The sequence below is a fragment of the Copadichromis virginalis genome, linkage group LG11, assembly GCF_057382275.1.
Source record: "Copadichromis virginalis isolate Kocher_CV1m ecotype Utaka linkage group LG11, C_Virginalis_male_GT1.1, whole genome shotgun sequence".
NCBI classification, from domain to species: domain Eukaryota; kingdom Metazoa; phylum Chordata; class Actinopteri; order Cichliformes; family Cichlidae; genus Copadichromis; species Copadichromis virginalis.
Genome location: NC_140628.1, coordinates 19,243,071 through 19,264,946, shown reverse-complemented (window position 1 = coordinate 19,264,946; position 21,876 = coordinate 19,243,071). Strand labels below are relative to the sequence as shown.

At 40.4% G+C, this 21,876-nt stretch overlaps 1 protein-coding gene across 3 annotated transcripts in view; it reads right to left on the bottom strand.

Moving 5' to 3' along the window:
* The window catches only part of oxr1a (oxidation resistance 1a), a 183,954-nt gene that overhangs the window by 16,356 nt on the left and 145,722 nt on the right, over window positions 1-21,876 (bottom strand). For all 3 annotated transcript variants that reach the window (XM_085473459.1, XM_085473461.1, XM_085473460.1), the window contains 3 exons: window positions 14,026-14,133; window positions 12,311-12,424; window positions 1,694-1,846 (listed from right to left, as the gene is read on the bottom strand). In XM_085473459.1, the coding sequence (XP_085329585.1) occupies window positions 1,694-1,846; window positions 12,311-12,424; window positions 14,026-14,133 (375 nt within the window). The remainder of the gene's footprint in view (window positions 1-1,693; window positions 1,847-12,310; window positions 12,425-14,025; window positions 14,134-21,876) is intronic.

Sequence of the window (21,876 nt, the reverse complement as noted above, 5' to 3'; positions counted from 1 at the left end):
AATGCACTTTCTGGACTTTGGTTTTGCACAACACTGGTCACTATATTCTTCATTTCCGGTTAATACTTGTACAGCTGCTGTTATTGTGTATATATTTATTTATATTTAGATTTCTTCATACATTCTTATATAGTTCTATATTGTGTATTTTGTTGTACAGTTATTTTATTTTCAACTTTAATTTATATATTTATCTTTATCTTATTCTTCCCAGTTAAATTTACCCTTCATTCTAATTTGTGTTGTACAGTTATTTCCTTTTTAACCTTAATTTATATTTTATTCCTTCCTAGTTAAATTTACCCTTTTTAATTTTTCATATTTATTTCCTATCTTATTCATAGCCTTTTCCTTTTTTGTTCTCTTTAGGTCACGAGCAGTTGTCCAAGCATTTCACTACATATCGTACTGTGTATGACTGTGTACGTGACAAATAAAATTTGAATTTGAATTTGAATTTGCACTTTTTTTTTTTACACATTTTAAAACCACCAGAGATGCAGGTGAATACCGAAAGGCTGTCTTACACAGTATAAAACACAATAATTGACAGAATAGTCAGTTGTAATCATAGTCAGATCTTCAGTGTTGTCAGCTTTTCTTCCTAGCTTTAAATAGCCTTAAATAGTGGCTTGCACTTTTCCACTCAAATGTCTCTTAAGCATTTAGCCTGTGTCGTGTGTTTAACCTCTTTATATTTTTCTAATGTTGCAGTTTTCTCTCTTGATAACAACCTTGCATGTGGCTGCTTAGCCTGATTGCTGATGTTAGGGGTAAGTGAGCACAGATAATGAAAAGATATTCTGGGTATGTGGAACTTGCTTCGTAATCCCGGCCCCAGAAGACAAAGAAGACATAAACACACTATTTAACCGTACTGGAGACCTTTTAAGAGCTTGAATTTAGAGAACACAGTTTACAGCCCTTCAAGGAGCCGCAAACTCCCTGCTTATAGACCTTCTGAGCAACATTAGCCATTATCAGCTGAATTAAACTACAGTGAGCAGGAGAGACACTTGGCCTAATGTGCTGCTCCACAGGGTTATTCATATCTGCCCACACATGTGCCAACATCATCAGTATTTTCTATACTTTTTTATGTGCTTTTATTACAATTCATCTGTTTTTTTATGTTGGAAATAATAACAATAATAATAATAATCATAATGGAAACAACCAGGGAAAATGTAAGTAAATGCAAACACATTTTGGTGTAATGACTCTGATGTTGCTGAGGTTGTTAAGAAGGGCACAGCAAAAGCAACTAGAAGAGCAAAAGAATATTAAAATGGACACAATGACTCACAGACAGAATTGCACATTTATTTGATTCTGGTATGTTCAAGGGAAGGATTTGATATTTTCTTTGCTTAGTTCTTGTATAATTCTCAATTGTTGGCTTGAACTCTTAAAAAAAGCACTTGACCCTTGCACTGAGTAACTATACAATGGTGGTGATTAACAACAACTTCACTGAACATCATTTTCTTTAAACTCGTCTGATACTTTTGACATCTTCTGCTATTTTCTTTCTGAAGTACTGACCTCCTGCATCTGGCAGCTTGCAAATTTAACTTCTCGCCAGCACACCCACTTCAGACCTCTCGCTTCCTACTTATACTTTTGCTGTCAGCAATTGTGAAGTTGTGAACACTTTTAAATGGATGCACTGCTCTTTATATTCATAGCTCACCTTGCCATCAGTGATGTACTTGCAGTTGATCTTGAGGAACTTCTCTGTGAGGGCTTCTTCCTCCTCAGTCGTGGATGACACCACTCTGGACTGGCGCAGGGCTGAAAACACTGGAGGGTGAATGGCTTCTGGTTTGGGAGGGCCATCAGAGTCCTAAAGGAAAGATGGGTGGTGGCACAGAGGGGAAAAATCATGCGTTAGACTGCTTCTCTGATTATAATGTGACCTTAAAGCAGAACTCTTCGGGCTTGGCGCAAAGACCTGGGACCAGATTAGCAAAAAAAGGTGTTGTCCTCTATTGATTGTTTTCCACTTTATAAGCAGAGTTGTATCTGTTTAAAATGTGCTAAGACTTAAAAATAGGGGTGTGGCCTCTTCAGTTGGTAGATGTGCCAATACAAGGTGCTGTAGCTGACTGCTGTCTGCTAGCCTTCACCTCAGCTAATCTGCTTAACTGGACCTCTTGACTCTTTGCTGCCTTTTGAAGACTATTAGTGAAATGATCTGCTGTGTGGTACAGACTATGAAATTGGTGGTTTTTATGAGTTACTAAGCACTACATAGCAGACATGCATGCCCCTGTGTGGCACAAGTTAGTCGATAAATTAACACTCCACTCTCTTGTCCATATACGGTCACCTTTGATTCCAGCCTAAAAAAAACCAAAACCAAAACCTGGTGATGGCCAAAATGACAACGCTGAGGCTTAAAAATCCAGATATTTGTAGTTGACATCATGGTGGCTTCGCCAATCTTTTATATAAAGCTTGGACTGGTATACATGAATACGGTCTCTTTCATCAGGACTGTAATCATGTTGTCCAAATCTCTAAATAGGTTTCAACCAAGGAGACCATAAATGAAGAACAAGCATAGCTCGCTTCACTTGGAAATACATGGTGTAACTAATCTGTGCTTCGTTTCATCAAACTAATGTGTTTGAGTCCCTAAATGTATTATCTATATATAAACGGATATTTTCTGCACAGCGGGACAATCAGGTTAAAAGAAACCCAGCGATGAGTCAAATGAAAGCACCTCCTGTGTGCCTTCACATCACACGGGGTAATTATTTAAAAAACATCAATACGAGACTAGAGCTTTAATTACACACAACCTGATGTTTAGTTAGTGTAATTTTTATTAAAGACTAACATGCCCTTGAGTTAAGAGTGATGGTTACTTTTGTACAGTGGGGCGCAGTTTTAAAGAGAGCAAAGAGAGGCTCTTATTTTATTTATAAATAGATGGCAAAAACTTAAAAATACCCTTCACATGAAATAAAATCAGCATTCAGCTCTTAATATTGTACAGTCATGAAGTGATTATCAGACAGTAGGCCTTTCACCTTTACTAGAAAGGAGCAGCTGTGTTTTGAGCTTCTTGACAATTTAGCATTTCTAGGCTGTCTCTTTGTGCCTGTTTGCAGTGATCTTTGAGCGCTCTGTCATCTTTCTCATTCCTGTGTGTAGTACTTTTGCACATCTTTATCTCTCATAAGTAGTTTTGTATCCATTCAGAGTGATTCTATGTATCTCAGCATCCTTTGATTCATTCATTCATTTCATTAAAGTAAAATGTAAAAAGCTAAATGTCAGCCAATACAGAAGTTTAGTCCAGGGCTGTGTGCAGGCTGTGCACAGTAGTCTTGTTTAGTAATCCATAAATGACTCCAATACCCATCACCTTCTCCACAGCAGCTTCTTTACTCGTGCAATTAAGCCGAGGCAGTTCATGTGTAAAAGAGTCTACGAGAAGTAGAAAGTGGTTGTCTGTGGAGTGGAAAGTAAACTGAAGTTACCAAGTCTCAGAAAAACAAGACACCAAGCATGTATTTCAACATATACCCGCCTCCTGCATCCAGCCCCAACTGTAATAAAAAGGGATAAAATGTATAAAGGTAAAGACAGGGCTTTAATGCTAACCAGCAGACACGCGGAGCAATACATTAATGAAGCATTTGCAGACGTGCGGACGTAATTAAATAAATATATTTTCCTCATAACCGCACATTATTCTGGAGCCTGCCAGATGGCACGCAACCAAGAAGGAATTTCAGTTATGTCTCAGCTACATTGGTCCTTTATGTAGTACAACGACATATACATTCTAAGGCAATTTTATTAGTGTTCTTTATTTACACCATGGTTAATGCAAACCACCACAGATGGCGTGTGTGTTCGGCCGGAAACACGAGGTGAGGTGGGATTGGTGAGTCTACCAGCTGCCTGTTGCCATGCAATGACCGAGCCATGGGGAGAGAGTAACCGGCGTGAGTCCACAGGGACAACTGTTAGTCTGATTAACCCCATATCATTGTCTGCAGGAAGGACTGTCTGAGCTGGGCAGAAAACAGCAGCAGAAGCAGTGGACACAGTAGCTGCTGTGGAGAAATAAAAAGGCGAGGAGGTAAAGAATGCTGAAGGCAATGAGGGGCACGATTGGAGTGAGGACGAACAAAAAAAGAAGAGCTGGACGTAAGAGGAGTGTGTGGGCGTTATCATCAAGGGCGGATTTTGACCACGAGGGGAGGGCGTTTAGAGCCGGTGGCGAAGTGAAGAGCGATGAAGAGCTACAGTAGCAGCGAAGTGAAGAGCTTAGAAGAAGAGAGAACCCGGGCCTGGAACAACTGTCTGCTGTCCTCCTGACATCCACCCCCACACCTCTCCGTCTCCCAGTGCAGTCGACAAACAGCCTGCAGCTACTGACCCACACCAACACAAGCAGCCCAGACACTGGCAGCCAGGGGACGGCTGAGGGGGCCGGCCAATCTGTTACAGCCAAAACAAGCATCTCTGAAAGAGGAGAGGATGAGAGGGACTGAAAATTTTTAAAAGAGACATAAACAGTAGAGGTCGGAGCTGAAAATGAAAAAACGACATCAAAACAGCAAATAAATCGGATTCTCCGATCTGCGGGAGCTTCTGTTGTGGAATTTAAGATCTGAAGCGCAGCTGTTGAAATGAAGGAAACGTGTGGGAATTTAACCAGCTTGTCATCCACTTCAACTCAACACACCTACACCTACACAACTGCACTTCATCGCTCCACTTTCCAGGCAAGTCACTTCCTAGTGACTCATTCAATCTGGCCTTCCTGTTTCAAGGTTAAATATGAAAAGAGTAGGAGGCATTTCCACTAAAATAGACCAACTAGAACACACCTGAGCGTACATGTGGTGCACACCTGGGCTAAAATGAGCAGATGCAGATGTCAAAACATGTCCTCCTGCACAGAAATGCGTAAAACAAACAGTCTCGCATAGCCCGTCATTAACTCTGGCACGTCTCAAAAAGGGGTGTTATGTGTCGGTAACAAAATTAACACCCATCGCACATCCCACACAGTCCACATGAGACTGAGGAATGAGAAGGCATGCTCGCTGTCCAACAGCTGAGACCAGTTGCTCACCAGGCAATATGAGGACAGATAATTAAGCTTTTGTGCTAATTTGAGAAATGTTTACTCATTTGAGGTGAACAACAAGCAAGCAAATACATATAAATATCATAAATGCAATAAAACAGTAAATAGTTGCTTGCTGTTGCTGGTGTGAGGATGTGTCCTTAAAAGTAAGCAGGACTTTTTTTCTCTCCTTTCCTACAAGTCTGTACAGTGATTAAACATCGGGAAACGATCATGTGATCCAAGCATCCAATCATGTTTGATCACATCTAACCAAACTGCCAACTTCTCCTTTCTTCCCTGTGGTTCCTCCACGACTACCTGCACTGCTCATTCCTTCCTGCAGCATGCTGCTACTGGCTGCATGTTCCGCCTTCTCGCTCCAACACCCCACCTCCAGCTGTCTGCTTCCTTATAAACAAAACTTGTGATAGCACCTCTTAATTTGTAAAATGCACTCGTTCATGACATAATTGTAACCACCACAGATACTGTATTTACAGTGAAATTCAACCCGATAACTAGTCATATAATATTATTTGCAGTTATTGGGGAAAAACAGTGTATTAAAAAATAAATACACACACAGGAAATAAGAGGATACCACCTGGGGGCTGCTTATTAAATCTACTTAACTGATCATCAGGAAGTGCATGCACCTCTATAAAAGCAGATGTTTTAGCAGTTTGCTGGTCAGGAGCATTTAGGTATGTGTTAACACAATACCAAGGAGGAAAGAGAGCAAGAGAGCAATGCGAATTTCCAAGGAAATTTAAAGTTCATCATTCTACAGAAAAAAAGATTTTCACAAGTGGAAAAAAATTCAAGACAGCTGCCGATCTTTGCAGGAGTGTTCCCAGTGAAATTCACCTCATTGTCAGACCGTGCAGGGAGCTACATGAGAGCTACACGTGAGACTCTACAAGCCTCAGTTAGCGTTAAATGTTAAAACTCATGACAGTACAATTAGAAAATGACTGAATAAGTAACGAAGGGTTGCGAGAACGTTTCTTTTCTTTAAAAAAAGAACATGGCAGCACAACTTACAAAGTTAGATCTGAACAATCCACAAGATTTTAGGACAAAGTTGATGCTTTGTTGGTGCTTGGTCCAAATGCACAGCACAACATTTGGCATAAACCAAACACAGCATATCAGTACAAACACCTCACACCAGGAGGGGTGAAGACTTGGGCGTTTTGCATCCACAGGACCTGGGAACCTTGCAGTCAGTGAAATGACCATTAACTTCTCTGTATACCAAATTTTAGAGTCAAATATGGGGCCATCTGTCTGACAAATAACGATTGGCAAAAATTAGATCATGCAGCAGGATACCAAGCACACCAGGAAACAGAGACACTGAAAGTACTAAGGTGTTGAAATCGTCCAGTCAAAATTCAGATCTCAACATAAATGAAATGTTGTGCTGAGAAAATTAGCAAACAATTTCATCAGTTTATCAATTAAATTTACCTTTTAAACAATTTGCCTCATATTTATAGCTAACTATTTCAACTGTTTCCAGATATATGGCTGTTTCAAGCACTTTCAAGCACTACTTCAGGCTAAATATGGGTATCATTTCATTTAAACAGATTACTATTCTGTTCCTAGTAAATGTTCAGATGTTACAGTTTAATATGTGGATATATATTTTAAAACGATCCATCACTTTTTTCTTTTAGGCAAGTTCAAGTTGCATTTTCAGGTTACTCATTTCAAATAAACACTGAGGTAGAAGCTGATTGAACTTGCTAAGAAGTGCAGCTGACAGATCAGTACACTTTTACCTCACATAACTGTAGTCAATATTGCTTTTCTGCTTTCTATTCTCTAATATATGACCAGGATATATTTTTCACTGGCCTCTAAGGCATCCAATATTTTTTAGCAGGTGAGGGGATACTAACCTCACCTGCCTCCTTATTGCAGCCCATATTAACCGTCGGCTTTTTACCAGAACAGTACGGCAAGGCAACAGACAGCAAGGGAGAAAAAGGGAGAACTCAGACAACCTCAGCGAGGAAGCCTATTAAGAAGACAAACAGACTTTATTTGACTGTATTTGGTGTGCTGGTGTCCTGAAGTGACCAGATTCTTAGACTGTGAGTAACATCTGAGGGCAGCGGAAAGGCAAAACAGGGAGGAGTGTTGAACTGAATATACAGGAAAGAAAAGGAGAAAGTGTTGCTAAAGAAGGCCTGATGTTGCTACCAAGAGCTCATCTGAGGGTTTCAGGGAGGTGGACGGAGGGTGGTAAATCTCCTCTGCAGGAAGGTGACAGCGATGCTGGGGACAGGAGATGAATGTAGCTGTGTTAGATGACAGGTGTGGTGGGTTCACAAATCAATATCCTTTTAGTCTCAAACCAGTATTTCTCTTTTCGCCCACAAATAGAAAAAACAACAACAAGAGGCTGTGGCTGTCATAGAAATGGTCTCAACATAGGCCACTGTGAGACAACAAAGACAGAGGCTGTATTGATGAACACTCATCCACATGCAGAGGAAGGAAGCCTGCAGGTGCCACACGGCTATGACCTTGACAGTGACACATGATGCAAGCAAAAGAAAATCATTCCACAGCTCCACCGTGTGGGCATGGGTGGGTTCTGCAAGAGAGAGCACACAATAGTTGCCTGAAACCAGAAATCCTCAAGTACAATGTGTACTGTTGTTTGTACTATCTAGTACTACAGTCCTTGCTGAGCTGATATAATGAATCTACCAGCATAAGATCCTTTTTTTAAAGTTAATCTTAAGATTGGTGCTAAAATACAGCAGGTGTAGACGGTGCTGGGTTTTCAGAGATTGAAAGACTAATTTTAGATCACGTCAAAGTACAAGAGAGGAAGGAAGGAAGGCGGGAGGTAAAACTGTTGCCAAAAGAGGAAGACACAGAGAAGGTCACAGTAGTAGCTCCACCACCAGGGTGAATAAGTGTGTGCGTGTGTCAGTATGAGCACGAGGAAGGTCTGGAAAGGATAAAGAAAGCACGCCTGCCCACACAGATGACCAGAGAGCAACTATGCCAATGAACCGTTGGCTGCCAAATAATCCATCGACAGTAAGACCGCCAGTCAGAAAGTCAGCCAGCTAACCGTGCACACATGCAAGCTTGCATACACATGCATGCACACGAACACACCCAGTCAGACAGCCAGCCAACGATCCATGCCTGCAAGATGTGTTACTTTCTGTTGCCAGTACCAGCAGGCCAGCAGGCAAACCAAGAGCATGAAGACTCTTCAGTGCTGACTGATCTGGCCTTTAGCTCCGTCAGAGAAACACTAAACAATCTAACTGCATGGTAAAAACTTTTAGCTCGCTCACTGAAGCATGGGCGCTGTTGTTAAACAAGTCCATTAAAGCGTATGACTGATTCACATTTCGCTGTAGATACTCTATAGACTTTTGATGTGACACCTGCTATAAATAGCCACTCTTTTCTCCTCTGCTTTCCTATAATGGAAAATGAAGAGTATTCGCTTCAGTATCAGACAGGACAAAACTAGGAACACTAAGCAGTCTAGATATCCGAGTACTGTACTTTTATCTCACCCTCTGTGGGGGAATTTAAAGCATAGACGAGCACCATCATTAAACAGCACACCACCAGCTAACTTAAACTAATAACGTGTTGGGGTTCCACCTAGCAATTTTAACAACCTTAAAGATGATAACGTCACAGCCACGATGTCAGACAGCACCGGTGAAGCTCAAAAGCTTCATAGAGTTTGAGACTTAGCACGCAGAAGCTAGTTTGATATCATGTTAAGCACCAACATCTACATGTTCTGGCTTATCGCTGCGTGTGATTTTGAGGGCTTATGTAAACTCAGCATTCCCAAAATATACATAACTTCAATATGAATGCATAACACTCTGCAGGCAAAGAACTTTAACAGGGCCTTAATATTTTGAGGCTATTTTGAACATCTAATTGGCTTTTTAAACATCTCGTGCCATATCTGACTCCTTTTCATATCATGATCTCAAAGAGAAAAATCGGAAAGTAGTTTCTCTGCAGGGCACTCATCTTCATCAGGGTTATACCAGCTATTTGCTGCTCGCACTGCCATTACTATAAACCTCCCACAACCATTCATTTAGATAATATCCTCATTGAGACACGCGTGCCGAGCACCAAAATAGGCTCGTAATTAAAAGATGCTGGGGATTTAGAAGCGGAGGGAGGGGTGGGGGGTTATTAAGGTCCTTCCTTCCAAACGGCACCTGGATGCCACATCCTTCTATATAACTACCAACTAACCCACCCACAGACACACAGTAGTACACACACACACGCAGGAAGTGGAAGGCATTGGAGGATCCAGACAGGCAGATACAGAGCTGACAGATACAAACACGTACTTTTGCTCACAGACAGACAAACACACGCACTGAGTTGACACTTTGAGTGAGGTAACGTTTCCTCCCTTCTGCCTTCCAAGCACACTTCCTCTGCCTGGAGTAATTGCTGCCTAGCACTTGTCTGGGAGAGAGCGAGCTGCTCCGTTCATTAGTTACTCTAAATATCACGCCATCACTTTTAAAGGCTTAATTTCTCTGCAGTCACAGCCCATGTCTCTGATCCTTCCCCCATCGAGAGCCGCAGAATATGCTCCCGTTCTCACTGGCAATGACCTACAAAGATAAGTGGTAAATGGTTGGTTGGAGGGTGGTGGTGTTCTTTTGGCAACTATGGAGAAATTAACGGACAACAGGAGGAAAGAGCAGACCAAAGGGAGAGCGTTTGTGGTGGGAGGGCATCAAAACTCAAGTGGAGTGCCAGTGAACGCGTTGGTGACAGAGACCTGCAGTATCCACGCTCTTACAAAAACGGCAAAACAAGACCGACGTTTCCATGGAGACCGGCAAACAGTAATATTTCTTAAGGGACCGCTGAGCGTTCAGTGGTGCTTAACGATTGGCTCATTCAGATGCTGCAGACACAGTACCCGAGGGAGATGGCTCACACTGCTGGCCTTGAGAGCTGCGAGGCCGGCATGTGTACGGCTGACTGGACCAGACCTGAAGTCACATCAGACGCAAACCCACCTCCAGCTTTTCTACATGCTTTATGCTCAGCTAGTGAAGACGAGAAGCAAGAAGGAAGAAGCAAGAGAGACGATAGCATGCAGATATGGTTTTATGTTAGAAATAATTCCTACTGCTGGAATTAAAGGGGTATTGCAGAGATATCTTTTGCTCTAGTAACTAGCTTAGTTAGCCACATTAATGTCATGTATCTTGATCCCCGTGCAACGCAATTACAGTAGAGAAGCAAACCAAAAGTGCTGTCAGCTTGGATACTAATTACCAGCTCAGAGACCATTTTTCTAATAGCCTCTTTCATACATACACTTTCCTGCGTAAATGCTTGGCCCATTTCACATTTCTGCCTCATGCTTAAAAAAAAGACCACAAGCTGCACGAGGTCAAACATGAATAGAAATAGAACCATATTCGTACAGCACACACGCACCATTCTGATGTTCTTGAAAGAAATCTGAATATACACACACACTTTGATACTAATAAGCCAATCACATGGCACCAACTCAATGCATTTAGGCATGCAGACATGGTCAAGACGACCTGCTGAGGTTCAAACTGAGCATCAGAATGAGTAAGAAATGTGATTCAAATGACTCTGAACGTGATGTGGGTGTTGGTATTTCAGAGTATTTCAGAGACTGCTGATCTAGACTAGCGCACTTGGTGAAAATGTCTTGTTGATCAAGTAGATAATGGCCAGACTACTTCGAGGTGATAAGAAGGCAACAGGAATACCCACTTGTTACAACCAAGCTGTACAAAAGAGCTGAGAGAACTAACAAAATGATGGATTAAAACACAGTTGGAAAAATGTTTCCTGGTCTGATGAGTCATTTGAATGGTAGGGCCAGAACTTTGCTTAAACAAAACAAAAGCATAGACACGCCTTCCTACCTTGTAACAACCCCTCCAGCTGGTAAGGGAGGTTGGGATATTTTCTTGACACACCCTGGGCCCCTTAGGTCCGACTAAGCATCATTTAGCAGTTGCTGTATTGTCTCAGACTTTCTCCATCTCTTTATGACCACAGTGTACCCATCTCCTGACAATTGCTTCCAGCAGGATCGCATACCAGCTAAAAAAACCCTCAAATCATCTCATACTCCCCATTAGTAATAAAACTACAGCTGACATACTTTCAGGAACATGTTGTGAGGGCTAATTATGCACCTGTGATAGAAGAAATCAATGACTCAGTTGATGGATGAATGATTCAGCCTTTTCAGTAGCTGGTAGAATTAATATTTTAAAGATGAATGTGCTCCTAATGTTATCTTTAGCTAAAACATTCTCCTGTCACCTCCAAAAAACCCCAACTAGCTGTGAGATTCATATATTAATTAAAAAACACAGAAATTTGTTTGCCTCTGTTATACTTGCCTTGTGATTGTAAGGGGGCAGAAATGTCCAAGCTTACTGTTGTATCATTATGCAGCACAGCTGAGGTCCATTATGTTTTATTTATAAACAGATGATATTCCTCACTGGGCACACGTGGAACCTTATGGTCTAAAACTAGCGCTTCCAGTGTACTTACTCTCAGATACAATGAAAAAGCTGCAAAAGCAAACTGGTCATCTTTTAATTAAAATTCTGACATAAAATTTGGTGTGATGTAAGAATAAAAAAGACCTTTACAATATAGCCCAATATGTGGTAACCACAGGAAGTGCAGGTGCTAGATTTAAAATTTGGCTTCAATTCAAAAGCTCCATCGCTCAAACTTTGATGTCAGCGCGTCCTTTGAAAAACTTCAGAACAATGGGGGAAAAAACTCCTGCAGTTAATAGTTTTGTAAAAACCCCATCAACATAATTCCCTTACTAGCCCTCTACAAATACTTTTTGAGATAATGAGGACCGTTTAAGAGCCAAATATAAGAGAATTTTAGGCTTTCCTTCCAGTTCGCATTACAGGCTAATGCGAATATATGTAACACATGTCAACTTCAGTGCTTAGAATGATAAAATACCACACATACGCAGCAGAGGCACAGAGGCTAACACTGTTTCACTGTGTTTGCCAGCACAGAAAGAGTGAACTCTTCACTTTGGGAGGCGATCAGAGTGACACGTGACAAGACTAGTTACCCGTACAGGAAAATGTTCCTAGCATGTGATATTGTGCGTCATAGGTGTGGTCTACATACCGTCACCTTCTCTAAATCAGCTTCTGAGGAGGTGGGAGACAAGGGGCTGACGGGACTGAGGGAAGGGGAGCTTCCGACACTGGAGACGTACTCGGGGTCAGGAACGTACAGAACCTGCAAACACAATCCACGTCTGTATTTACACAAGCACTACATTTGTGCACCTCGCACCAAAGACAAACACATGCACGCACACACACACAGACAACAGGTAGAGAATCTCTCACACAGCTCAACAAATGTGACATGGCAAATAACATGAAATCAAGTGAACAGTTTCATGATAATAACACAATTAACACATGGAGGGAAAGTGACAGTCATGAAGGTAAGTCAGTGTTTCGCAATCAGAGACAGATGTAATGTGTGTTTGGTTTCATGTTTAAAAGATACATATTGTAAATGAAGTCCATGCTGATAGATTGTATTTATTCTATTCCGCCCAGTTATTTTAAATTTGTGTATGTCGTATTAGAGAATACAGAAAGGAGACTGATAATAATAATAAGCAGCTACTAGTGATGAGATGCTACCTGGGGTTACTTGGTGAGGTTGGACACATAGTATCGTTTGCAGGTGTTCACAGGGAAATTTTGCAACTTTTGGATTAAGGCCAGCCAATCATGTTAAGGCAAGCTAATTGTGTCTTAGCTTTAGCTCCATATTTAGGTGCAGATTTCTATCATCATGCAAACTATTTTTTTTTAGGAAAAATCAATCCCGGCAGGCAGACTTTCTTCTAATGAAGTGCTGAAGTGCTACCTCTGCAGTGACATCTGCACTATGCACTGCAATAAAAACGGTTAGTTTTTTGTGTTAAACATTTTGCACTAAGGTTTTTATTTAGTCGTAAGTCTATATAAGGTTCTTCCAATGTTTGGTCTCAACAAGGGAGGGATTTTGAGCTGAAATCTAGACAAAGCTTCAGGGTAAAAACCATGGAGCTGCTTTTGCTGTGGTATAGCGTCTGTCTCAGCAGTAGACGTAGAGACGAAGGTTCAGTAAGTGCTGTCAGCACCCTACTGTTTGGACGCAGATCAACTCTGCATTGTTTGCCGAGAGCAGAGAGACAGAGACAGAGAAAGGGTGGGATGCCAGCGGGATTGGCGTATGTGGCTCATCTCCATTCGACCGGATTTGATTTTCAAGCCAGGAAATACAGAGACAAAATATCATTTTGGATGTTTGTCACTTTCCCCGTTTAAAAAAAAAAAAAACAATTTCAAATTTGGCTCTATTGCTGTGGAAGGAAACATCAAAGACGTGGAAACTGGCAGCGTGTTTAGCAGGCTAAAGATGGGTAGTTTGTGTCATGTTGTCGGAACTACAGCGTCACTGGGAGACGTATCATTATTCCTTTATAGAAACAAAATAGGTCTTTTGCAATGAACTACATCCTAATGGGACAAGTGATGCTGTAATTAGCAGGCAATTAAGGAGGGATACAGAGAATAGGGATGTGGTTAGTGAGTCAGGGAGGGAGAAAGTAGAGGGCTAAACACATGCAGCATGTAATGCTCCCTAAAATCTCCAGTTTTTCCAGCTACATTCAGAAAATGTTTACAGCTCTGCGAATGCATTATGAAATGTCAAAAACAGTCATTATGAGATCAGACAGTCAGTGGGTGGCTGTGGATGGATGTGAGGCTGCTGTAGGACAGTGATGAAGTGATGCAGCTGAATATATCAGTGAAGGCGTGCACGGCGGGTCACACCTGGCCAGGCACCACTGCTCTGGAGAACAGCTTGTTCAGCTGAACCAGCTCGTTGGGTGTGGTGTCAAACTTGAGCGCAATGCTGTTCAACGTGTCCCGCGATTCCACCTGGACCACAAAACAAGAGAGAGGACAGAAAAATCACACTGCTGCTCCGGCTCAGGGCATTTCTTTACAGCTGCACACGTCAGACATGAAGGCATAAATGGGCTCTCATACAGCACTCCTTGCTTTTTATACATATCTCATTCACCCGTTCCCATACGTACACACTGACACACGGAGCACAATACATGATGACAGACGGATAAAGAATATCTGAAGAGAAGAGCTGTGAAATGATTTCTTTAAAGGGCTTAATGTGGCTTGTGTTTTGCATGTTAGATTTTGGGATGTTATGCAGATTAAAGCTGTCAGCTGTTGACCAGAAATAGATTCCCATGGGATGTAGTGTTGCGAGCAGAAATGTGAACTGACACGAATGTCAGCAGCAGTCTTGTGTTACCCTGTGAACCACTCGTGTAGCAAGTTTTCTTCATTTAAAAACAAGAAGCAGTTTTATTTGTTAGCACAGACAAAGACTACAACAATGAATAAAAACAATTATTGTATCTTTTTTTTCCATTTTCTCCATCACTTAACTTAATAGATACTCGAAAACTCGATGCCAACGGTAGGTTTTCTAATCTAATGTTCACTAAACCCCTTCCTGAAAACACTATAATCACAGCTTATCATCTAAGATCTGCTCATTCAAATGTCCCCACAAGGTTAAGAGTGGTAACCTACTGTTTAAAAAATGCTGCCTTTTTTTCCCAAGAATTAAAAATAAAACAGCTAAAGCATTATTAACATGATAAACAGGCTCAAGACTGGGTTTGTCCTAGTCCACTATACTGGAAAAAATATGTAGACTACTCAACTAAGCTCAAAGTAAGAAAGTTAATCGCTGCATTATCACACAAATACAGCAGTCTTACTGGCGTTTGGTTACCAAAATCACTCTGAAGATACCCCTGACTGCGAGTGGGTGCAGACCTGACCCCCATCTTTAAAGCAACCTTTTTGAAGTTTATTGCACATGGTTGCATTAATGTTGGTAGTGCCACGGTCTCTAACCACTGTCTTCCTTAGTGTGACTGCAGCATTACTGTGTCAGTAGTCGACAAGACTTCAAAACTGCTAGCTTAATTTCAAAGATACATAGCATAATTTATTAATAGATTTATATATTCATAAATCTGTATCAGAGAAACAATTAATACCTAAAGCTTTAAAATAAGTATAGTAGTGAAACTGCTGTGCTGCTACATGCCACAGGAATTGCTACTCGAGAGAGAGACGGGGTGGTTAATGTCAGCCTGACGCAAACTTTACAAGAAATCTGCCAAATTTAAAGGTGATGGCAAACTTAACAAGCAGCTCCTCTGCATACAACTTTCATTTTAGCTTCCTCTTCATTTCATTTTTTTCATTCATTTATTTATTCATTTTCAGGCACAACAAATACCTATATTGAACATAAAATACACAAAACAAAAAACAAAACTTGCCTGAAAAAGGAGTGGGACGAAGAAAACTTATTAAATCCCACCCCTATACTCACTCATCAACAAAAAAAAACAATAAACTTCCCGCAGCTACGCCCATCATTGCATACAGACCCATCAACAGCTCCGGGCACATACAAGCATCTAAGCGGCAGCTCGCAACCAACAATTAGAGCCTTCATAACTGAATACAGAATATATAAATTATAAATTGCATTACCACAGGTAACAGGCAGTAATAACTACAAGTAACAAACACACATACATATACATACATATATATCTACACACACAAGTACATATATGTACATACATACGCACACTTTATTTTTTATTTTTTTATTTTGGAATCCATACCAGCAATGGTAAGAGGACAGACATTACAGAGCACACTAAAACCCATCATTGAGTATACTGTGACCAGACCAACTGTTTGTAGAGAAATTTAAATCTATGAATATTTTTGCATTGTTTCAATTGTAAACTCAGACTGTTCCAGATTTTCACACCACATACAGACACACAAAAGCCTTTACGGGTTGTTCGAGTTCTGGGTAATTTGAATTCTCCAAAGCCTCTCACATTATAAACCTTTTCTCGAATTTCAAATCTAGTTTGTAAATTTGCCGGTAAAAGTTTAGTAAAAGCTTTATACAAAATTATGGATGTATTGTAATTAACCAGATCCTGGAATTTAAGTAACTTTGTCTGAAGAAAGAATTTGTGAGTATGATCTAGATAACCAGCCTTGTGAATAATACGCAGTGCTCGTTTCTGTACTGTGACTAATGGATTAGTTGTATTTTTATATGTATTTCCCCACACTTCCACACAATATGTAAGATATGGAAGAACCAGGGTACAGTACAGAGTATGAAGTGCATCTTTATCAAGGAATTGTTTCACTTTGTTCAAAACTGCGAGGCTTCTAGAAATTTTGGTTTTTATGTGTCTGACGTGGGGTTTCCATGAAATTTTGTTATCAATTATAACTCCCAAAAATTTGTTTTCACTCACATTATCAATTGGTACACCTTCAATGATAATTGGTAATTCTATATTATATTTTAAATTACCAAAAAACATTGCTTTAGTTTTATTTATATTTAATGATAATTTATTTATGTCCATCCATTTTTTTATTAATTTTAGCTCCCTGTTTACAGTCATTACAAGATCAGTATAATCATCGCTACTGAAAAATATGTTGGTGTCATCTGCGAACAGTATGAGTTTAAGTACTTGAGAAACATCAAAAATATCAGGTGTACAAAACAAAATGACAAGCCTTTAAAAAATCTTTTTTTTAAGGTGATACTCCGGCTTCCTCCCACAGTCCAAAGACATGCAGTCAGTGGTTAGGCTAATTGGAAACAGTAAATTGCTCATAGGTGTGAATGCAGGAGTGAATGTGAGTGCGATTGGTTGTCTCCTGTCTGTGTGTTAGCCCTGTGACAGACTGGCGACCTGTCTAGGGTGTACCCTGCCTCTCGCCCTAACACAGCTGGGATAGGCTCCAGCACCCCCCAATGACCCTGACAAGAATAAGCGGAAGCGAATGGATGGATGGAACTAGGAAAAAACAAACAAACATTAATGACAGTTTACTGCGATTCATTACACCCTCACTGAGCTGAATGAGATGGTGGCTGGCCAATGAACTTGCCCAACATAGTTTTTTTTAGTGGCTCCAGGCTATCGGGCCATCAGCTATTATGCACCTGAGTTAGTTTTCAACATACAACAGCGACTCAATATCACCAAGAAAGAACAAGCATTACTGACATTATGTTGCGGGGCAGTTAACAGCAGTCAAGATGTTATTTGGCTGCATTTTTTCTCAGATTTGTTTTTTTTTTTTTTTTTTTTTTTAAGTAGATCCAAAATAAAAAAAGATTTACTTTAGCCTGTATTCACTGTTTTATTGTCTCTGATTGGTTACATATCAAAACTAATATCCCATCAACACTGTCACAGACGGACGCACAGGTGCGCACTGTGCAGACTGGGGCTGTTTCAGATGCAAGGTAGCTAAATGTGTAAAAGTGCAATTGCTATATAAGAAAGTATGGTTCTGCCGTTATCCAAAAACAATATTTTGTGTTATCAATAACTCAAAATTCAACAATATTCACACTGAATGTAAATCAAATATTACCAGCCAGTGCTCATAATTGAGGAGCTGGACTCAAAGAGCTGCTTTATATGAACAACTTTTATTTATTTTCTAAACAAATCATCCGAAACCATATCAAGCAGGAAAAAAACAAGCAGAAGAAGCTGCAGTGCTTCATGTTATTTGATGTTCAACATCATGCAGGTTGTTGTGCTGCTGTGGCGGCACTCTGTGCTCAGCTGCAGCATCCTGCAGTGTGACACAGGTGCATATGCATGTCTCTACCAGTTAAAATCCACACAAGAAAGATGTGCACCAAGAGTCAGAACTAGTTAAGCGTCTAACATGTCCAGTGGGAGTTTCTAGCTCCCAAATAAGGATGACAACCATGGCAGAAAGAGCATGTGGAAGAAAAGAGTGAGCTCGGGGGAGAGAACCCTTAAAAACCAGATAGGCAAGGCTGACTCTGAACTGTGCATAATTAGGACAGGATAATGACACTGTGTGTTTTAGTGCAGCAGTCATGGGACCGACTCGGTTGTTCTTCTTCTTATCTATGGAAACACTCCTAGAAAAGCACAGAGGAATGACAGGCTTCCTCAAATTCCTGACATGACAGACTATTTTCAGGAAGATGTTCCTCCACAGACAGACAGATGTGCAAGCAGAGACACACACAGAGGACAGTCACAAGCTGGAACATTAGTAACATGGAACCACTGCGAGTGAGGCAGTTGCACGTTATATCTGAAGAAGCTCGTCACAAGCAGGAAATACACAAACTTAGAAACCACTAAAAAAAACTGCGTTTCATGAAACACTAACACTGCCCTCTTTAGCACATTCACAAATTGGTGCCACTGTATTACATAATAATATCACAAGATGAAGCGATACAATATACTGCAAAGTGGATATTCTGCTGCACTGCAATAGGACATCAGTATGATACACTCATGTGCAGCTCCTCAGCTGACGGAAATAAATTTGTCTAAGTGTGCAGGACAACATGAAATATAATAAACAGACTTGCAACCTTGGGTAAAAGGCTCTGGGACATCATGGGTTTTACATCATATAGAACATGTTTGTATCCATCGAATTTTAGTTGGATACACCTAACAAGTTTTTTTTATTATCAGGATTTACTGCTTTGACTTTTGCTGATTAAGGTTACACACATTCTTTACCTAATGACATGTACATAAATCATGTTCACTCTCAGTCACCCTGTCCTGTTTCGAGCCCAGAAAAATCCTGAACATGTTTTCTTTGTGCTGCATGTCGATCGAACACTAATCAACTTTCATCAGTGTCAGCACCATGCTTGACTGCAACTACTCTGATTATTTCAATTGGTTAAAAATATTGAAATGTTTCAGTAAAGACACTTCATTGATGATGCAATGAATCACCCACTTAAGAAGAAGCTATTGATATATCGGGCTCCTATCTCCGGAAAGACCCTATTAGAGTAAGTGACAATAAAGTCATCTGAGAAAAGTAGATAACGATGGCAGAAATCCTGCAGAGCTGACTAGCAAAAGGCTAATTATCATAGACGTATAGTGACAGTAACACTGCTGGGTCACTTGTTTGGGGTCCATAGCACAGCTCATTAGCTTTTGGAGCTGATGTACCTTGTGATACTGGTCACTTACTGGTGAGAACATCCTCCGCTACTGAGCGATTAAAAGAGTGTGAGAGAGCATATCTGGAAGCTCAACAATATACAGCCGGAGAGGCGTCGAAATGAAATCTGCGCAGAAATTGTCAGAAATCTCAGAAACTGACAAATTAACTACTGAATCGCTGTTATTGTCTGTCCTGTCCTTACGAGAGCTGGAGTGGAGCCTGAATTAGCCAGGGTTACACTAATCTGGGTTGAGAGAGTGTATGCTGAGTGCTAACCCAGACTTTGGGATTTTATTGTCCTACCTGGAAGGGAACAAACTAATCAGCTCAACCAGGTCAGTCACGCTGCTGGAAGGCAGTCCTCCTGAATCACCAATGTGTGGAACCCAACAAAACAGTACTGCACAATGCATTGTGCAGTATAGATTGGCTCGGTGACAGTCACAGGTTTCACTGTAAGCGGAAATATACCACAGATGATGCAAACCTGCAAAGCTCTCCTTTAGCCTTCTATAACGCTTATTGTTAGCACTCGCTCAGGTGACCCTGAACCCTCCCAAGGCTTTGCTGCAATAGGCCTAGGCTGCTGGCTTCCCATAATTTCATTGTGTCTTTCTTCCTCGCTCACCTCTTTTCACTCTCTATGTGTTTATACACTACTATGAACATAATATTCTAAATTCAAAACAATAATATCTTTCACCAGCTTCAGTGAGGAAGTATGCAGACAATTGTATGTTATACATGTGAAATATGTATCCAAAAGTGTATTTTTGTATGAAACTGTGTATCCAGATCTGCCCTGTTCCACAAAAACATCTTCCTTGAAGGGTCAAAAAGGGAGATACATAATAATACAGTAGTCTGCCGAGCTGAGTCAATCATCCAGCTTTATTAAATGTTGATTTGTTCATTTTCTCAAAAACAAATCAAATTAGAAAAGTATCCTTCACATTTCAAAATGCTATTGGATACCTTTAGATTTTCAGTCCCTGCTCATCACGCCAGATTTAATTCAATCAAAATTGAGATTAAGATAAACGAAAGCTGTACAGCAAACAGGCAGTAAATACAGGAGCAAACAGCATCGAACTCACAGACAGCAGGACTTCTACAAGGTACCAACCAAAGACAAACTGATTAGCTGATAAGCAGGCACAACGTGAAGATAAACATTAAATAAATATGAATATTTTCAAGCTTACAAACATAGAAAAGAAGTATAGTTTCTTTTAGCTGGTAATTACTGAAACATGACCATTTATGTGATCACAGTTTTAATCTATTTTCTGTACCACTTATAGAAACTGTCTCAAACTGCATGTAAACAACCTTCCTAGGTCTTTCAAGAACTGCCTTAAAAACAAAATTCTGGTTAAAAACAATGTGATCATGGTTGATGATTCGCTGAGTAACAGCTTGATAACTTTACAATCATTTTTAAGCAAAAATGCTAAATTTGATGTAAGACTTCGATGCTCAGTTTTAGCAAGACTGGACAGCACAGTGATTACGATTAGTGTGTGAATGTGTGTGTGAATGGGTGGATGACTGGATATGTAAAGCGCTTTGGGGTCCTTAGGGACTAGTAAGGCGCTATATAAATACAGGCCATTTACCATTTACCATAGTGGTTATCGTTGGGTTTGTACTGCTGATCAAAAAACACGACAAACTGGCCCCTTCATTTTAAGAAATGTATGTTATGTCACTATCACACTATCACTGATTGAATGAAACCACTGAAATACTTGCATATTTGCAGTATTATGAACAGGATGGATGTGGTAACATTCTGGGGTAACAGATGATTTTCTAGCAGCTAGCTACCTGCAGAGCCAGTCGATATCCAGGTTAACAATCCCATTTCTACCCACCGGTGAAATGGGGTAAAAAAGCGTATTAAGTTGTCCAGTGCACTGCGTGGCACAGTGATGCAGTAGTTAGCACCCAACCATCTTTTGGACTGCTTACCTACATACAAACAAAGACAGTTCAAACACGATTGTTGTTCATATCCTATTGCTCAATTTTACCAGAAACAGAAACCTTTCAATACCAAAAATACAGACACTTCAAATTTATTTATAGTTATTATAGTATATAAGTGTTATTTATACTTATATACTATACCCTTGCCCATTTACATATTCATGCAACGTTTGTTTATGGAGGTTATTCTTAAGGTCATTGTTCACTAGCAACAACCACAAATGCAAATCGATGAATCAACAAGCTTGGCCAGACAGAGTTAGGTAGAAAATAAGGGGAAGGAGGGTGTGGTGACGAAACTAGAAGAAGTGGATCTGTGGAGCAAATAGGCATTTACAAATCTGGACTGGAGAAGACTGTTAGGGGTTTGAGCTCATCCCTAAACTTCAGATCAGTTATCTCTAATTAATGTGAACCACACATATCTTACTACTGCTGCAGCACTGACAAAAAAGTTATTTCGCTGCCCTCAGAATTGTGGGAACCTTAGTTAAACTGCATCTGCTGTTACACCACCAGAGGCAGGTGTTGTCATAGCCAACATTTGTTGGTAGTTTT